The sequence below is a fragment of the Oryzias latipes genome, chromosome 10, assembly GCF_002234675.1.
Source record: "Oryzias latipes chromosome 10, ASM223467v1".
Taxonomy (NCBI): domain Eukaryota; kingdom Metazoa; phylum Chordata; class Actinopteri; order Beloniformes; family Adrianichthyidae; genus Oryzias; species Oryzias latipes.
The window spans coordinates 10,500,935-10,520,222 of record NC_019868.2 but is presented as its reverse complement, the minus strand read 5'-3'; the positions used below and the strand labels follow the sequence as shown (position 1 = coordinate 10,520,222).

The window sequence follows — 19,288 nt, the reverse complement described above, 5'->3', positions numbered from 1 at the left end:
TTGTAGGGCTATCAATCAGATTTATTTAGTCCTGAGAACTTGATTAAATGACAAACTATAACAAAACTATTCTATTTTGAGCTTAACATTAAGAAAATAAATAAATGTTTGTGATATCAACAGCATTTCTTCTGTAGCTGCAGGAACATTTGACTCTAAAGTTCGTTACTACTTCCATCTTTATCAAAGCAAGCTTCAAAAGGTGTGAAACAGCTTTTTTTGGTGTCATTTTTGCAGCAAATGTCTCGTTAATGGTCAAAAAAATAAATAACGCAGCCGTTATTACTGAGGAAAATAATAGATTTGCAGTGATCCCATTTATCTTATTCAGATCCAGTTGTACTTTTTTGGGAAACTATATATTTCTATGTTTCAGCTGTTATTTACTGAAGGGTTTCTGTTACATAAACCCAAGAAAATCAACGTAATTTGGAATATCTTCAACAAAGATCAACAAATTAAAAGTGACATTCCTTCACAGACGGTCATCTTCAAGTCATCGTCTTCCAGCAGGACCTTTGGTTGTCCACAGGGTTCTGGCCTGCATGACTCCAGCTCTCTTGCGGCTTCCTGCATGAATTGTCCCACCAATCATTGTGTTAGGCGAGGGATTAGCTCCACAGATTAAAGTAGCCATCTCCAAACCCCTGTTAATCCTGCCATCTGTCAGAGAGCAGAAAATCAGCCAAGACCGTCTCCACAAGGCTAATTAGAAAGGCAGGAGAAAACATTCAAAGGGGGAGAAAAGAAATCTTAAAACTCAGACTTTTCTGTTCAATATTCGGTTGTAGTCCCAATGGAGAAGACGTACCTTCTCAACTATCCAGGAGTCAAGAAGAAAATTCTGGCTGGAGGCCAAGGACCCATGCCTCATTTTCCACCTGGAACAAAGGTATCTCTAATCTCTAGTCTAAGATGATGACCTTAATAATGACACTATGTTCAGTCATCATTACTGGGGAGAGAAAAAAAAATCAGATTCTCCTGTGTATTTTTAGACATCTGTTGTGTAACTCAATTATATTCTGGTGAATAATTTATAAAGAGGAATATTAAATCTGTATCTGACTAACATGCAAACAAACATTTGCTTAATCATTTTCTTGCCCTTTCTCTGGATATTCATCTGCAAATTTGCAAAAGAGAATTGTAGACTCCTTGAAAGACAGAGATTTTTTTTTTAAATGTTGTAAGTCCTCTGTGCTTGCTTTTCTGTGATTGTTTGCTTGTGTAGGAAAAGGCCTATACAAAACAGAAAACTTAAGAGCCTCTGAACATTGAGCAGTATTAGGAATAGAGTAAAAGCTTTCTGAGTGTAAAAAAGTGTCAAATTACCCCCAAAACATTGCTAAATTACCTTTGGAGAACCTTTTGTTGATTAATTGGAAGAAATGTTTTAAAAGTAATATACAACTAGTATTTCACATGCATCGTGCACAGGCCTACAGGAAACCAGGGTTCAGTGTCTTGCCCAAGGACACATCGACACATGAGTGGGTGTTGAACCTTCAATCTTATGAAGAGAGGTTAAACGCCCTACCACTGCACCACGGCCTCCCGTAATAGAACCAAACAGCATCTGTCCTCGGCGTCCGAGCTTCCCCCTAAGGCAACATAGTGACCACAAACACAACAAGCTCTCAGGACAAAAGGCACAGCATGAAAAATGGAGTAAACAGCACAGAGTTATCCATCTGGTTTGGAATAAAATGAACACAAAGCAAACTGCCACCAGTTTATAGGAACTTCTGCAACAGACATAAAAAGTAAATTTGGTGTTTATTGTACAAAAAAATGCAATGAGTGTTGGATCAAAATGTACAAACATTCTGGTTTAATAAATGATTTTTTTTTATATTTGTTGTTCAGTTTACGCCTCAATGTCTGCTCACAATGAGACACTGGATAAAGTTTTTATTTAAAAAATGTGGACAGATAATTATTAAAAAAACAAAAAATAACTCTTCAATTATATTGAATAAAAATACTGAGGTCAGGTTTGTCAACCAGATCAGGCCACACTGCTCCTACATAGACATCACCATTCAAAGCTCCTAATGTATCCAGTTACAGCAGAGCTCGCTCTCTCACTGTGGCGTCATTTCTGACTGGAGCTTTTGTGAGCGTGTCCTGCTGTGAGTGCACTCTGCCTTTTAATTGTTGGACAATTTGTTTGTTTCTCTTGTGGGCTAAATTTTGCACACTTGGATGCATGCTTGGAGTCAGACTGCCATTGCTCACTTAAACCGCTTTACCCCCCAGCCCTGCAGCACAACACAAAAGACTTTCAGAGTTTTTACTGTCTTTGTGCTTCATTTTTGTTTTTCATCACATTTAACTTTTTATGAATATATTTTGTGAACATTTTCCAAAATCTGGTAATGGGACCAGATGATGAGAGATTAATTTAGATTGTGGGAGATACTGCTTTGAAGCAGCCTTCATTGGTGTGTCAGCCCTCGGGACAGCATGTAATGACTCGGAGAGTCAGATTTGGCCCCCACGCTGTGGGTTTGACACATGTGACTGTTGACATGAAGCTAGATGAAGAAGGGATGTCAAAGACTGTCCAAGGCAGAGTGATAGAATGATGACCGTTAAAGAATGAGGGAAGATTGGAAAAATGAGCCAAAAAGGTTTGGAAATTCAGGGAGGAATTATTTTGACAGAATGAGAATGTGAAAAGCAGAAGAGACGAGGAGAACTGGCCCAGATTCACTGCAGAGGAGCAGGGAAAGAACAGATCATCTTTACTGAGTTTAATCTCGTGTCAATCAAACAACCAAAAAAATCAAGAATTTGTTTGACTAGATTTTCTGATGCAGCCATTGATTTTAAAAATAGTATGGAGGATAAAGTGAAGCACGCAGAAGTTTCTTTCACTGTTCAAAAGTAATTTCTGATTAGAGAAAATATTCTATTGCTTTATTTATGGAATGTGTGGTTAAATCTGATAGCTTTCATGACCTCCCACTGATAGTAATTCCATCACTAATCCCCTTTATCTGCATCTTTCTCTTCACACCCAGCTGGTATTCCATTTCCAGACGCTTTTGGACAACTTTGAACGCACCGTCATTGATGACAGCCGGCTGGCCGGCAGACCAGCTGAGATCTTTGTGGGAAAGATGTTCAAGATGGAAGTGTGGGAGACCCTGCTGACCTCCATGAGGGTTGGAGAGGTGGCTGAGTTCTGGTGCGACGCTATTGTGAGTCGGGCATCTAAATGCATGCACATTCACGTCCTGATAAATCTTTGCGATACAGAGGGGGAGCTTTAATTCATCATAATGAGTCAGTCCTTTGCAGCCTCCAATATGTTTATACACCAACAGTGCAATCTTATTTCCACATGTCTCATTTTCCCTTTGAAGAAAAACACTATCTGCAAGTAAAATTGGGCTGCTTGATGTATTGTCCTTGTAGAACTGACTGGCACAGACTTGCAGCCCCGGGGAATGCTAACAGTGGGTGTTTCATTCCGGGCTCCATGTTCTCTTGCTTATGTTCAATTCTGCAGCACACAGGTTTGTATCCCATTGTGTCCAAGGGGATGAGGCTGATTGCTCAAGGAAAAGACCCCCTGGAGGGCCAGAAGCACATGTGCGGCATGGGGAACCTATTTCACTATCACTCCACTGGTTTCCCAGAACTCGACGAAATCATGAGAAATCCTCAGCCGCTGATTTTCATCATGGAGCTGCTGCAGGTAGGTAGAGGTGTCCTAACACACTGAAAGTGAAACATTTGACACAGCAAAGGATACAAAGTACACATGCATCCCAGAAAACAGAAGATTTCCTTTTTCTTGCCACTTTTTTTGTTTGTTTGGCTTATATTTTTATAAGTTACAATTGAAAAAATATTTATTATCTTTGACAATTAGAACTTTATGAAAGAGTAGTTTGAAAAATAAAAGGAAAGTGTCTATTTGCACATAATTTTCGAAATACATGGAGCTAACCCTAAACTTTTTTCTTGGCCGCACACACCCAGAGGAAGGGTTAAGGTTAGGATTACGGTTACAGTCAACCACCAAATGGTTCCTAAGTGCGTCTGTTTCTGCAGCTCGCCCCTCCTCAGGGATGGATCACACATTTCACACATAGGAGCATGACAACTAATCAGACTTTAACTTTAAGTTTAACATTAAATACGTGCGGCCAACAGCAAAATTCAGCCTTGGACTCACCTAAAATACGTGCGGGCAATGCAGCAATGTGTAACTTGGCTACATGTATTACATGTGGTAAATATGAATTTCCATCACTATTTGTGCTGGGTCACATGTAAACATGCATGAATAACATCAACCAAATATAAAAGTGAGACTGCAGAAAAGGTTAAATCCTTCTCTCTAACTATACTGGGATTTGCTGTAATGCTATGTTTATGTCGCCCTCAGCAAAGTACATTCCAGCAACTACTTCCAAAGAAAAGTCTATGTAAAGGTGTGTAAATGTGCATTTCGGGTTTCCATGTTCAAAACTCTTGTGTTAGCACGTACAGTAGTTACGCAAGTTTTTAAGTCAGTTTTCAGGATATTCTTACTACTGCGACAGACTATTTAATGCAAAACCCTGCCAGGACTGACAAAACTGAGCTCAGTTTATGTTTAAAACATTCAGCCTTGATATAATGAATTATCCAGAACAAGCTTGGGACTCAGCGGGGGTCCTGCTCAGCGTCTAAGAATGAAATCGTGTATTTTTCATGTAGGTGAGTTGACAGCTTTGCAGTAGTAGAAAGGCTTTAGATCTTTAACAGGAGGGGAAATGTTTTGAAGCTCAATCTATAAAATACATGGATGTTTCCAGCAAAACCTGCTGTTGAGGAAAATCCCATGTAGCCGTTTAACATTAAACTTATTGAACAGCAGCATTTTTTGATACAGAGAAAGTACTGCTTTGCAGAAGCCCTAATGAGAAATGTTGATCATTTTTATCCTTTTTATTGCATTCTTAACCTTTTTAACTGCAGAAAATGTAACGGAAAATGTGAGCAGGGTGAAAGCAGCACCAAAAAGTACAATCTCTAATTTTAGGTTATTAAGGGCTTCGGTGAGTATGTTGTAAGCTGATGCAAAATCTAAGTAATCTCTCATCTAAATTTGATAACAGATCTAAATTTGCTAAGATTCTTGGGAAGACTTCTAATTTTCCTTTCCTTTTCGCTAATATAATTACTGCTGTTGCACTTATTAAGCTGTGTTCTCCTCCCCCCTGCTGCCTGCAGGTTGGAGACACCATGTCGTACCACAAAGAGTCGTGGATGATGGAAAAAGATGAGAAGCTCCAGACAGTGCCGATCCTCCACATGCAGGGCAATGCTCTGGTCAAGCAGAAACAGTACAGAGAGGCTGCCAGCAAGTACAAAGAGGCAGTCCTGCTGCTGAAAGTGGTGCAGTCCAGGGTGAGTGAGGGATGATGAAAGGAAGGTGGGAAGCTAAAGGGCTGCTGCACTCTTTCTTCTCGGATTTGTAGAGTTTTGGGACATGCAACTCGTGCTTTTCCGGGGGGAAATCTCTGTTTTCCTGTTTTGCCCTGCTTCACCGTGTTCCTGCTTACAGGCGGGTGGGGAGAAGGCTTGCAAAGAGAGAAGTGGGAGGGGGGTGTAAAAATGGAAGTGTATTGAAATGAGGCGTAAAATCTTTCAGAATAAATATGAGCATGATTATCTTTTGGCTCTGGTTTAATGCTGGAGGCTTCGAGAGTTGGCATTTGTTTAAAGCTTTGTGAACCATAGATCATGTTGTTTTTGGAAACTTCCAGTTTTCAAATACTTTTAGGAGAATGTATAAATCCACTGAATTCCCATAAATCTCACATGCTCCATCATCGTGAATCCATCCTTTCTTTCCGTCTGTGCTTGTGGGTGAAGGAGATGCCTGGTGATGCTGACCACATTAACTTGGGTCGAATGATCGTCCCCCTAGAGCTTAACTACTGCCAGTGCATGCTGGAGCTGGAGGAGTACTATGAGGTGATCGAGCACACCACCGAACTGCTGGAGAAACACAAAGGTAAATGCTAACAACAGCTATCAGTAAGCATCGTTCTCTTCCATTTGAAAGGTTTGACACATTTCACAAAGCTGCCTTCCTCACAGTTCTGACGGAGCTGCTGCATCACAGCTGCCAGGTCAAATCTCAGTCATTCAGAAAGTTTAGTGTGAGATTCTTCTCCTTGCAAATCATTTCCCTTTTTTTATTTAGGTCAAGGCTGCTACTCTGCTGTCAGGGAAGCAATAAACATCAAACTGAGTGTTCGATGTAGGTTTTTTTAAAAATATTTATTTTTTATAGCATTGAAAATAAAGAAAACACAGGAAGTTTTTGGTTGCAAGACAAATGATGGTGCCTGTAAGTCTTATGCAACTGTTACATTGACCAGTAGTTGAAAACATATTTCATTAAAAAGTAAAAACTTGTTCTAGTAATAAAGCAAGTTTTTATGAAAGAACAACATTTTTCCACTCATGGCATAATTTAAAACAAATTGTCCATGCCTGATTGAAATGACCACATAGTTGGAAAAAAAAGTGTTCAACAAGTGTTCAAGTATTGTTAATTTTTAAATAGATTTTTTTAAAATTGCAAATAAGACTTGAGACACAGCATCTGTCAAAGGGTGAGAATGAAAAACAAAGTTGATGTGTCAAAACAGGATTAGCAACAATAACAGCTAAGGTGTTGATGGATCGACAGCTCATTCAAAGCATGAAACTTTCCTATTCTGTTACTTAAAATGTGGTTCAAGAAGGAAAGAAGAAAACGATCACCGGCCACTTCATGAGGCACACATTGCCAGTACCGGGTTTAACCTCCTTTTGCCTTCAAAACTGCCTTCATTCTTGGTGCCATTGATTCAACAAGGTACTAGAAACCTTCCTCAGAGAGTTTGCTCCATATTGACATGATACTTAGGTAGGCTGTGGTGTTTAACCATGCTCAGGACTAAAATGTACCAAAAAAATATCCCCCAGAGCATTCCACCACCGGCAGCCTGAATTGTTGAACTGTTGCTTTCATGTTGTTGACGCCAAATTCTGACCCTACCATCTTAATGTGGCTGAAATGGAGACTCATTAGACCAGACACACGTTTTTCCAATCTCCTATTGTCCAGTTTTGGTCAGCCTGTGTGAATTGTAGCCTCAGTTTCCTGTTCTTAGTTGACTAGAGTGGTATCTGGTGTGGTCTTCTGTCGCTGTAGCCCATCTGCCTCAAGCTTGGATGTGTTGTGTGTCCGAGATTTTCCTCTGCAGACCTCGGTTGTAACCAGTGGTTATTTGAGTTCCCGTTGTTTTTCTGTCAGCTGGAACCAGTCTGTCCATTCTCCTCTGACCTCTGACATCAACAAGGTATTTCCACCCACAGAATTGCTGCTCACTGGATATTTTCTCTCTTTTCAGACTATTCTCTGAAAACCCTAGAGATGGTTGTGGGTAAATATCCCAGTAGATCAGCAGTTTCTAAAATCCTTAGACCAGCCTGTCTGACACCAACAACCATTCCACGTTCAAAGTCACTTCAATCACCCTTCTTCTCCATTTTGATGCTCGGTTTGAACTGCAGCAGATCATCTTGACATACATGCCTAAATGCGTTGAGTTTCTGCCATGTGATTACCTGATTGGAAATTTGCAATAACAAGCATTTGGACAGGAGTGTTTCATAAAGTGGCGGTGAATGTAGTCATCACAGCACCTTGGGCGCATTCACACTGGCCCCTTTGGTCCACGCCAGTTTGTATCCTCTGAAACTGCGTTGTTTGGTGAGGATCTGGATTAGCTGGCAGGGGAACTTTGTTGTAGATTAGTGACAATATGAACAGAGATCAACAGACCAAAGACTGTAAATGATAGAAGACCCGAAAAATACAGGAGCTCTGAGCATGAATCTGATGATAAAAAAGTCTCACGAGTGAGTATTTCACATCTACAACCATTTTTTCATCAGCCACTTTTCACTTTTCTCCAGATTTGTCTGAATCCTCATAGTTACAGCTCTTCCCCTTGAAAAAAACAACTGCGATTTCAACGCATGATAACGTCACCATATACTGTGCTGGCTGTTTTTAGAGTTAAAGTCTGTTTCACACGTCTGACCAAAACAAGAGACTAAAGCAGCCGGTCTGCTTCATAGTCATTAACAGACAAAAAGGAAAAGTCGATCTTTTTAAAACAGTAAGTCATGTTTGGTATTAGTTGCAAAACACACTTTGTTTTACTTTACAACTCCTCTCATTTGTTGGGTCTGGATAGCATCAGTCGTTAGCATCAGGCCAACATGTAAGACAATGGGTGGACCCTCCTGTCACTCTGAACGGCGTCCATAATCCATGTGTGCTCAGCAGTCAGCCTCTGCTGTGCAGCAGCTGCACTTTTCTTGTGTGAGAGTTGTGTAGGAGGACACTGGCTTGACATTACAGAGGGCTCTTCAGCTGGAGCAGCTCTGGGAATCTTCCTGCTATATCCACGGCTACTCATATAATCCTAAATGAGCCCACATGCTGGCACAGCCTCCACTTCAGAGCCTCATGAATTATGGCCCACATCGTGTGACAGAATCCACTGAAGCGGTCTTTCTGCACTCCGTTTCTCAGCTCGCACTTTCAGTTGTACAGTCAGCTTTTCTTTTGTCTTTTGTTTATTTATGGGAAAGATTCTTGGACTTCAACAAATATTGGTTTTTAACTTTTTTTGAGCTCAAATATCCAAAATTAGGGGAATCAAACAGGAAAAAAGAAATGATTTCTGGGAGATTAAGTGAATAAGTTGGCCCGAAGTGACTAAAGGTTGAACATGTTTTGACAGGAGGAAGGCGGCAGTCCTCTTCATAGCATTTAAAAGCATCCTACACGTTCTCCTCCCTTCAGACTGTGAGTGGAAAGTCACAGTCTTCTTCTGGCTCCAGCTTTTATTTGATTTTTTCATTTTTTTTAAAGAGTTTCATCTTCTCTTTTCTGTTGTTGCTCCATCCGTCAGTGTCATGCTGTCTGCAGTGGTTTAACTCAGTCTCCCTGCTGCCGTTTCATCCCTTCAGCACAGCTGTTCTTTAGAAATGGCTGCAGTGTGTCTGTTTTTGCCGGAGGCAGCACTGAGATCTGTTTGGCCGAAGGAAAATTTAGCATAAAGAGGAATTAAACTCTAAAGAACCTCCAGTGGGTATGCGGCTTCTGCTAGAACAGTGTGTTCTGATGTGTGCATTTTTGGAGCTTTAATTACTTTTAGCTACATAAGAAGATTCCAACAACTTTCATGTCTGGGATATTTAAGGCATGTCATCTAACAGTCATCCAAGAATAAGAACTTTCACCAACACATTGAAAGAAAGGCAGACATTGATTAAATCCTTTTAAGGCTAAATTAAACTTAAATAAACCTCAGTTTTTAACAGAAAAATTTAATTAACAGCAACAAACAAAACACTGATCCGTTTTTCTAATTTATCAAAGCCGTGGCTTGGGTAAGATGCAGTCCCACTTTTTCTCCATGTTAATTTAGGTTCACACAGGTTTCCTTTTTCTTTCATTGTATTTAAAATTCGAAATTATTTTAATTTAAATGTTTTCATCCAAGTTTTACATTGTTTATTGTGCTGCTGAGTTGCATAAATTTGCATTTTGTTTGAGTTGCGCGTCGAACTAAGCAAATGCGTTGAAGCTTAAAAAGGATGCTGCATTAACCCTTGTGCTATCCTAGGCACTTTAACATTGGGAGTTGGGTCATCTAGACCCACTAGACAGTGCTCTGAACCTTTTTTCTTCAATGATCTTCACTGGTGTCCATGGATTACATGAAATCTTTCCACCTTTATCCACCTTTGTCATGGTAGGGAGAACACGTCAAAGTAAGGGTGGGGTCATCTAAGATAGCACATAGACCACACCATGAGCTGCGATATAGGGCATATAGCTTTGGGGGCAAAACAGTATTTAGTCAGCCACCAATTGTGCAAGTTCTGCCACTTAAAAAGATGAGAGAGGCCTGTAACTTTCATCATATGTATACCTCCACTATGAGTGACAAAATCTGAAAAATAAAATCCAGAAAATCACAGTCTTAAAGATTTTATTTGTAAATTATGGTGGAAAATAAGAATTTGTTCACCTACAAACAAGCAGGATTTCTGGCTCCCACGGACCTGTAACTTCTTCTGTAGAGGATCCTCTGTCTTCCACTCAATACCAGTATTAATGGCTCCTGTTTGAACTGGTCATCTATATAAAAGCCACCTGTCCACAACCTCAAACTGTCAACTCCAAACTCCACTGTGACCAAGACCAAATAGCTGTCTAAGGACACCTGAAACCAAAGTGTTGACCTGTACCAGGCTGAGGAGACTGTTTCTGCAATAGGTAAGCAGCTTCGTGTGAAGAAATCAACTGTGGGAGCAATTATTAGGAAATGATAGACATACAAGACCACTGATAATCTCCCTCCATCTGGGGCAAGATCTCACCCAGTGGGGTCACAATGATCACAAGAACGGTGAGCAAAAATCCCAGAACCACACGGGGGACCTAGTGAATGACTTATTGTTTTGCTCTTAAGCAACATTGACACACATTTCTATAGTTCCAGACTACTGTGGCAGAACTCCTCCAGCACCCACATGATTTGATCATTTACTTTTAAAACTTTAATTATGTTAGTGTGTTAAGACAGTTTTCCCTTCTCCATCTGCTGGTAAAGAAATATTCCACTTTGAGAACATGACTGAAGGAAATCCTCCTTTTTCTAGCTGATCTGTGTCCATCCTGTAAGTCGGTTGACTATCATGACTGGGAAAATAATAGTTTGGACATTTTTCTGTTGTCTGCCTCCTCTAGACTGTGTGAAAGGATATTACAAGAGAGCCAAAGCTCACACTGCTGTGTGGAACGAAAAAGAAGCCCAGAGAGACTTCAAGATGGTTGCCCAACTGGACATCACGCTGTCCTCGCTCGTCCAGCGAGAGCTGAGGGCTCTGTCCGAGCGCATGAAGGAGAAGTACTGGGAGGAGAAGGAGCGCTACTGGAACAAGCTGGAGAAAATGAAGGGAAAAAGTGAAGAGGAGGAAGAGACGAGCAAACCAGAAGACCCTGAAGGTGTGACAGCAACCACCGAGGACAAACCACAAGACGCAGCAGATAAAACTCAGACAGAGGAAGACAAAGAAAATAAGGTTGCACCTTATAAGGGAGGAAAGGAGGAAGAGAGCTGTTCTGCCGTCAGTCTGAGCAGCCGTGATGAAAGTGAGGGGAAGGACTGGCAGCAGATGTTACAGCTGATCACGTCTCTGCAGAACGAAGGAAACCTCCTCATTAAAGAAAGGCGCTTTCGAGAAGCTTCTTTCAAGTTCAAGGAAGCTTTGGAATACGTGGATGAGCTGAAAGACCGGGTATGACTGTAAACACCCTGAACAAGCACCACACCAAAGAACTGTTTTTCACAGATCAGCCAGGATAAACTGTACTCAAATCTATGCTTTACTGAAGAGCAGCTGTGGTTTAGAATGCAGGGTTTTGAGTGGAAAAACAGAGAAAGTGATAAAAATAGCAGAGATTTCACTGTCACAGCACAGGTGTGCTCTTCTTTTACTTTGCTGCACCTCACTAATGAACTCCTTTCTCACTTTCACTTTCGGCTTTCTCGTCTGCGGGCAGGTGGACGAGCAGGGCGACCTCTGGCGGTCTCTGGAGAAGGTGTCTCTTCCAGTCGTTCTCAACCTCAGTCAGTGCATGTTGGAGCTGAAACAATACCAGCGAGTGGTGGAGCTGAATAACCAGCTCCTGAAGAAGCACACAGGTAGGATCATAGAAAACACGAAACAAAAATCTTTTCTAAAACTAAAGCCCTTTACATAAACGGCATCATTTGTGGAGTTGTTTCCACAAATGATGGAAGCAGCCTTTTCCATTATTTCCCTTTGAGGTTGCATCTGACCGCAGCAACCTTCAAGCTATTTTTTCTCTTGTTTTACCTGGCAGAAGATTACAGATTATAATTCTGTTCCCACAGCAACCCTCTATAGACTTCACAGTCAATAATGAACCCTTTTTGTCTGTTTTTCATGAATTATTTATATTTAAGGCTAAAACGAAAAGCCTATTTTAAAGCTGTGAAATTTCTGCCTCCCCCTTGATTTGAATTTCAGTTCCTTCAGCATTCGGTTTAAAAGTTTGATATTTGCTACTCATCTAAATAAATGTCAGTAATTTCCACTCTTCCTCCTCACAGATAACTTCAAGGCGGTGTACCAGAGGGCGCGAGCACACGCCGCCCTGTGCAACGAGGACGAAGCCCACAAAGACTTTGCTCTAGTGGAGAAGCTGGACCCTAATTTCAAGCCATTTGTCCGTCAGGAGCTGAAAAAGATGGGGGAAAGCGTCCGAGCCATGCACGCCCGCCAAAACAAGACTTACTGGGACACAACAAAGGAAAAGTGGGGGCATGATGGAAGCGAGGTCCAACGTGCTGCCAGACAGAAAAATGCAAAATGTGCCTCTAAAACCACAGAGGGGAAAAAGCAAGATGAGAAGACAGAGGACAGGAATGTTCAAGAGGAGGAAAACTCAGAAGGAAAGTGCCGTCATGAGGATGACGCAGCAGCAGATGAGAAAGAGGTCCAGAATGAGAGAGCGGGTAAGAAGGGCTTAGATAAAGAAAACATAGAGATGGTCAAGGATCCTCAAGTTGGGCCGAGTGGAGCAGATAATCACTCAAGAGGCAAAGATAGTGACTCTGCAGCCGTCAGCCCAGCCAAAGATAATTCCGTGAGCATAAGATCAGTGAGAGATAAAGGCAAGAAGAAGGTCAAATGTCAGTCAACCGGCACACCAAGCGCAGGGGGGACAAACCCAAAAGGCAAACGCTCCGGTGGTAAGACGGGAAGAAGAGGCAGATCCAAGCAATAAGTTCCTGAATGTTGATGACATCAAAGAGAACACGAGGCAGCGGAAATGGTGGATTTACCCCTTCAGGTCCAAATATTAACACACACATACAAAAATAACAGACCAGCGCAAAGACGGCCTCTTTCTGAGTTCAGTTTCATTATGTAATCTATAGGAATCAGTGCTCTCACACAAAAGCAAAGACAACAAAAGGGTTTGTCAAATACAAAGTTTTATTTCTGTACACAAAGAGTAGAAAGCAGCCGGTAACCCACTTGTTATTATTACAGTAAAAAGCCTTTCCTCAGAAAACCTCAGAATAAAAATCCCAGAAAAAGACAGAGTTCTGGACAACTAAAAAAAAAGGATTAAATGAAAACATTGAGGAATGTTAATGATAAATTTAACAAGAGGAAACTGTAATCCTAAATGTGTCTCTGCCCTGTTATTTATGCGACAAACATGTGACCTTGTTACATTCTAGTGAATGCAAAGGAGGCTGGAGCGTGGCGTGAAGGCGGCTTTGTTGGCACGATAACAGCAGTCTGAAGCCTGGCAGAGCAGCTCTCTGAGGTGACTTCTGCCTCTGTGGAGAACTTTATCTCCAATCACAGATCTTCTGTCATGCCACAGGGAGCAGGGACTGTCAGGCTGAGCGTGAGTGGCTTTAATGCAGTCAGCCTTTGAAAGGAATGGATCTGACCTCAGATTATGAAAGGATCACGCCGGAATGAGACTAAATCAGTGTAAGCGCAGAGACCAACTGTAAATGATAATTCTATCATTAATGTATTTATGTCAGCTGTCTTAGAGTAAGTCTGACAGCTGCTGACACGTGGGGGAAATGACTCCTCGGCTACATCATTTGTGCTCCCACTTACAAGAGCATGGTGAGGCTGTGATGGGTAATCATTATTGTGTAATGAGATGTGTAAATACCCGTAGATAAATGAGGATGAATAAACACTGCTTGTCATGGCTTTTTTTTTTCTCCCACAATGAGCTCTGTGCTCCAGCTAATGAGTGACACACAAACTGGGGTGCGGATGCATAGAAAGGTTCCACCAAAATGAAGATCTTCAGCAGCCCAATGAAAACAGGAGAAAATAGAGGAAGAAATAGGTTTTTATTTGCTCCCCTTAAGGCTATTAGTGTTTGCAAAAAGAAAAATGGCATCACCTATGGTTAGAAAAGAAAAAGATTAAAAAAAAAACCTGTGGAGCTGCGTCCTTGGGGACAGTTTCTTAGCAACCAAATGAAAACTCTCAGGATGGCGTCAAACGTGAACGTTGCATGCCTGGATTCAAGAATGAATGCAGTACATGGCCTTCAAAGTTATGTATTTGATTTTCGAGAGCCCTGCTTTGTTCAGAATGCACCTCTCAGAGTGAATGTGCATCTTTTTCTGGCAATGACTTGGCGTGATTGCAAAGAAAATGCACAGAATCAGAGTTTCACTCTTTCAGGCCAACTCCAGTCCTGCTCCTGGAGGTTTATTTGTGGCAGGCACATCAAAGAGGACCTTTCCCACCAGCCCTCAAGCCAAATGCATTGCATTGTTTTTTTTTTATTATTATCTTCCACTCATCTCTTTCCCATAGTTTGGTCTCTACAAGCATACCCAACATCATGAGCTGCACCCCTCTGAGTCTTATTCAGCTACTTTCAGCCCACATAATGATCCACACTCGTTCTGACACTTTCAGAAACCCACAAACATCTGAGGAATGCTTAAAAAACGTTTGGATTCAGTGTGGTTTTAAGGCATTAACTGACAGTGCTATGCTCAGAACTAAACGCCCTGCACTTTGATGAAAGCAGATTCATCACAAACGTAACTTTTTTGTAAATGAGTGTTCATTAGCAAAGGAAATTAGGTACGTGCAGAGTCCATAGCTGCTGCTGTTCAGCCTCCAGAGGGAATGAGGGATTATTATGGATGATGTCAGTCAGGCTGCGTGATGACGGTGTGCCTCCAGCATCCCCTGTGGACTCTGGAATTGGCCATGCAGAGAGCGGGGCAGACCCACACTGCACCTCTTTCTCTGCACAGCAGGAGGAGAATAAGATCTCAGGGCAGACGTTAATATTTATCGGCGTTCGTTTCGTCATTGAAACTTCAGTTAACGCTTTCAAATGTCTGAAAGTGAAAGCCTGCCATAACCCCTGCAGAAATGAAATGGCTCTTCGTAAATCTGAAAGTGCGATGCAGAACAGCGTGTTATTAATCATGCGGGCTGTTTGCATCGCTCGTGCTCTTGTGCGCAACGTGGGAAGGGGGCTCAGTAAATAGTGGCTGTGTGTAGCAGCATGTGTGGTGTGTCTGAAGAGCTCATTTGTGAGAGCGATGGGAGTGACAAGCGGTTTAGGAGATTAGCAGAGCACAGTGTGCGCGTACAGAGGCGCTGTGTTAGCGGGCACTTTGGCTGTCGTGAATTTAACTGATCCTATTTTTCATTCTCGCAAGCAATTTCTTCTGCGGATTGCTGGAAACTAAAACGTCCACCACAAGCCAACATGAGATCAGTCAGTGAAGGGTGGATTCTCACACATAACAACCAGGATGACACATTCATGGGAAAAGAAACACAAACTTCTAAGGTACAGGTAGATACCCTTCACTCTTTCACTCTCCTAAATGTTTTGTAGGGTTAAATTTGTGCTGTGGACTGATATAAAGCTTCACATCTCTGAATGACTACACAGATACTGGTAAGCACAGTGTTTTGGCTGATCCCCAATCTTTTAGCCGCTAACATCCGCTCCTTTTGGCTCATCAACACAACTGAAGTCAAGAAAGCACAGGAGCTGAAGGTCATCAGCGGTGAGCCACTAGCAGTTTGCATGAGAAAGCCTTTTAGTGCACGTCAGTCTGAAGGAGGAGTGACTGAGTATCACAGCCGCTGCAGCCGTCACAGGGCCTGCTTCGCTGTGGCCCTAAATCAGCCGCGTGGAGACCCTCCCTCTGTTGTCTGGCACCTTCTTGGGTCATCTTTCTGCTGCTGGAAGCACCCGCAGCGTTAAATGTGTGACGTGGTGCCTGAAATTAGGAGACAGAAGCAAACAGAAAACTGAGAAAGTCACATGCAGAAGACCAAGAAAAATGTTCTTGGCTGCAACTGAGAAGGCTATAATTATGATAATCCCTTTCTTTGTTCACTTACAGGATTTGGGCTGCCCAGAAAATTGCTTTTTAAATGTACTTGGACAGTTCATAGAATGTTTGACAGCGAGGCTGCCTTGGTCTGTCTCTTTGCTCTTCCTCCTCATATCAGCTGTTTGATCTCCCTGTCTTGCCTCCTACTATCGACCTGCAGCACTTCATATTAACTCTCCCCTCCATCAATCACGCTCCCCGCTGGCCATCAAACAGGGAGTGTCTCTGAAAACAGATGTGCAGAACCAAAAGATGCTCACCTGGTTCCGAAGGGAAGACGTTTCTCAGCTGCTCGATGACCTCCTGGAGCTGCAGCACGGTGTCCTGTTCCTGCTCCACGTCCTCTCCTGACCCACACCCACACAGCCATCAAAAACAGGTCTCTTTTTTAGCGTGCATGCATCAGACTTGCAGCAGGTTACTTACCTGCTGCCTCTGTGTCCGTCGTCTCCCTGCTTGCTGGCTCTCCGTGGTGACCTCCTCCAGACACAGGAGAGGAGAGTGTCGACGGTTCAGATCCGTTCGCCTCTGAATCCTCTTTGGGCTGAATTTAGGAAAGATCTATAATCATTCTAACCCCGCATTTGTCCAAATATCACCAAAGTGTCACAAAATGACCCGAGGATCATTTCATACAAGATGAATGTAATGTCAAACGTTTGGAAAGCTGTGACACCACAGAATGAGATTACAGTCATTTTTTTAGGTGGGTAGATGAATGAGAAAGTACTGAGGAGGGGAGGAAAGATTTAGATACAAACTCGTGGATTTTGTGTAAAAATATAGCATTTTATGTTGTTTAAGTTGCACAGTAAAATGTTTCGGAGGTAATTTATTTGCAGTGGTGGAAAATGTCCTTCAGTTCAGCCTTAAAACCCTTGTGCTATCCTAGGCACTTTAACATTGGGAGTTGGGTCATCTAGACCCACTAGACAGTGTGCTGAACCTTTTTTCTTCAATGATTTGTGATCTTCACTGGTGTCCATGGATTACATGAAATCTTTCCACCTTTATCCAACTTTGTCATGGTAGGAATAATAGGTCAATGCAAGGGTGGGGTCATCTAAGGTAGCACAAGGTTACGGCTCTGTAGACGCTATTTTCTGGGAAAATGAAGCTTTGCTTTGAACAAAAATGTCTTTTTAAACAAACGTCACTGTCCATTCTCTGTTTTAAGAATGTTGCAATCTGTGCCTCCCTTCGTGCCTGTCTCATCTCCCCATTAAATCCTCTCAGTGTGCAATTTAGTTACTCTTGCTGTAAATAATTTACACATCATCATTGTAGTAGCATGAGTCATCTCCAACTCCCCTAAATGTTTCTTCATCACTCTCTTCTTTAATCCAGTGAATCCTTAAATGTGACGTTCCAGAGTAAATTCAGCCTCGTCTTTTATAGTTAGCACTATTCTGCGTCATGTGCAGAATTGCTGATTTTTTATACTTTTATAAATGTGTTTGAAGGACTGTTCGGACCTGATGCGTGCACAGACACGCATACAAATGTAGAAAAGTGCTAAACTTGGAACGTTGTGCCCTTTCTGCCAAATGCTCAGAGTGTAAAAACTAAAAGCAGAGGCTGTTTCTTGTTTGTGAACACATGGTAAATCTGGGGATAGTCACTGTTTGCAGTCACCACAAAGCTGTCTTCCACTGATGATGCTGATCTTGAAGGACAGATAAATCTTTATTGAACACGAGTGTAAAATCAAAGATATGCAGACAAAATATGCAGTAGGACAGGATGGGGAAAACAGCAGTTTGTGCCTCTTTTTAGGGTTTTATCACACACACTTTAGTAATATTAATCTTTTTAGTTTTTTAGTTTAGTTTCCTAGGACTTGAATTAACTTTCTGTTTCGTTTCACATTTCTTCAAGATCTTAAATTAAGAATCCTTCTCTACTGTTTTCCCAGAGATTGTCACCTTAAATGGTAAAAATAAGTTCGTATTATTTTTGTTTTAAATTGAAGGTTGCTAAAGTTTGTCCCTTTTAGTTGTAGCAACTTGCTCATTTTCAGCTTAGACTATCGTCACATACCTCGTCGTCTACATTCATGACCACGCCAACGATTTCTCAAAACATTGCGGGAAGCAGCTAATCTTGAAGATCCTGCAGATATCTCGATTTAGCAGGGTGGCAAAAAACTTGCTAGGGTAAAGCAGCAGCTCATCCCTGTTTCCCCAAACAAGAGGCGAAAAAAGCCTGTTCAAGATTATATGTAAACTTTGTCACAGTCTTCATCAGTATCCTTCCTTAATTGGTGGATTTAACCCTTGCTATCTTAGATGACCCCACCTTTACATTGACGTGTTCTCCCCACCATGACAAAGGTGGATAAAGGTGGAAACATTTCATGTAATCCATGTACACCAGTGAAAATCACAAATCATTGAAGAAAAAAGGTTCAGCGCACTGTCTAGTGGGTCTAGATGACCCAACTCTCAATGTTAAAGTGCCTAGGATAGCACAAGGATTAAAAAGCAGGACACTGCCTGAAGGATTACTACAGCATGTCAAGATTGTTCTTTATGTAAGATTATTTATTATAATCCTAACTTTTGTAGATCTAAGATTGTTTTTCTTTAACTAGTGAGAGGGCAACTTTATTTTTAGTTAATTTGAATAGCAAATGATTCCGAATCCTTCAAATTGAGAAAAAGAAGAGCATTGGAGCCCAGTTTGAGTAGTACTTGTGTACTTGCTGCAGTACCTGTAGCAGCAGCTCCCTGAGCCGGCGCAGCTGAGATTCTAGCTGTTTGTTGTGGTCCTCCAGGATCTGCATGCGGGTCTCCAGCCGTGTCTTGTGTTGCCTCAGGACCCGGGCTTCGGCCAGGAGCTCCTCATCCTGCTGCCCCCCTGCTGTGGGCGAGCCCAGGCTGTCCTCTCCAGCCTCAGTCAGCATGGGCACGGATGCGGCCTCTTCGTGCTTCCACTTGAGACGTCTGTACTCGCTTTGCAGCACCCTGAGATCCCAGAGGACAGACGAAGAAAACAGTCCAGTTAACCTCTCAGGAGTAAAACAGAAACAACTTCATGCAATTATTCATAGACCTTCTGATATAAAATGTAATTTTTTCTAAAAATAATAACCTAACAATATGAATTACTCAGAAGGATTTCACTTTAGCTGTAAAATGTAACACTTTTAACCAACCTGGAGAGCCTTAATGTGTTATTAACAATCAACCTTGTGGAGAGTGGGCATCTCCATTGTGAATATAATGTATTCTGCTGCCTACATTACAATG

At 41.8% G+C, this 19,288-nt stretch overlaps 2 protein-coding genes across 6 annotated transcripts in view; one reads left to right on the top strand and one right to left on the bottom strand.

Annotated features, from left to right (window-relative positions):
- Positions 1-54: 54 nt before the first annotated feature.
- On the top strand, positions 55-12,987 carry LOC101165071 (aryl-hydrocarbon-interacting protein-like 1). Its single transcript, XM_011479940.2, has 8 exons — positions 55-892; positions 3,030-3,209; positions 3,521-3,709; positions 5,236-5,412; positions 5,881-6,022; positions 10,835-11,385; positions 11,651-11,792; positions 12,225-12,987. Exons 1-8 carry the CDS (start codon positions 797-799, stop codon positions 12,899-12,901), a joined length of 2,154 nt encoding a protein of 717 aa, XP_011478242.1. The 5' UTR covers positions 55-796; the 3' UTR covers positions 12,902-12,987.
- A 1,000-nt stretch (positions 12,988-13,987) lies between these two features.
- drp2 (dystrophin related protein 2) overlaps positions 13,988-19,288 on the bottom strand; it is a 259,517-nt gene continuing 254,216 nt past the window's right edge. For all 5 annotated transcript variants that reach the window (XM_023959019.1, XM_023959017.1, XM_023959018.1 and 2 more), the window contains 4 exons: positions 18,751-19,003; positions 16,464-16,581; positions 16,298-16,384; positions 13,988-15,920 (listed from right to left, as the gene is read on the bottom strand). In XM_023959019.1, coding sequence (XP_023814787.1) covers positions 15,901-15,920; positions 16,298-16,384; positions 16,464-16,581; positions 18,751-19,003 — 478 coding nt within the window. In that variant the 3' untranslated portion in view covers positions 13,988-15,900. The remainder of the gene's footprint in view (positions 15,921-16,297; positions 16,385-16,463; positions 16,582-18,750; positions 19,004-19,288) is intronic.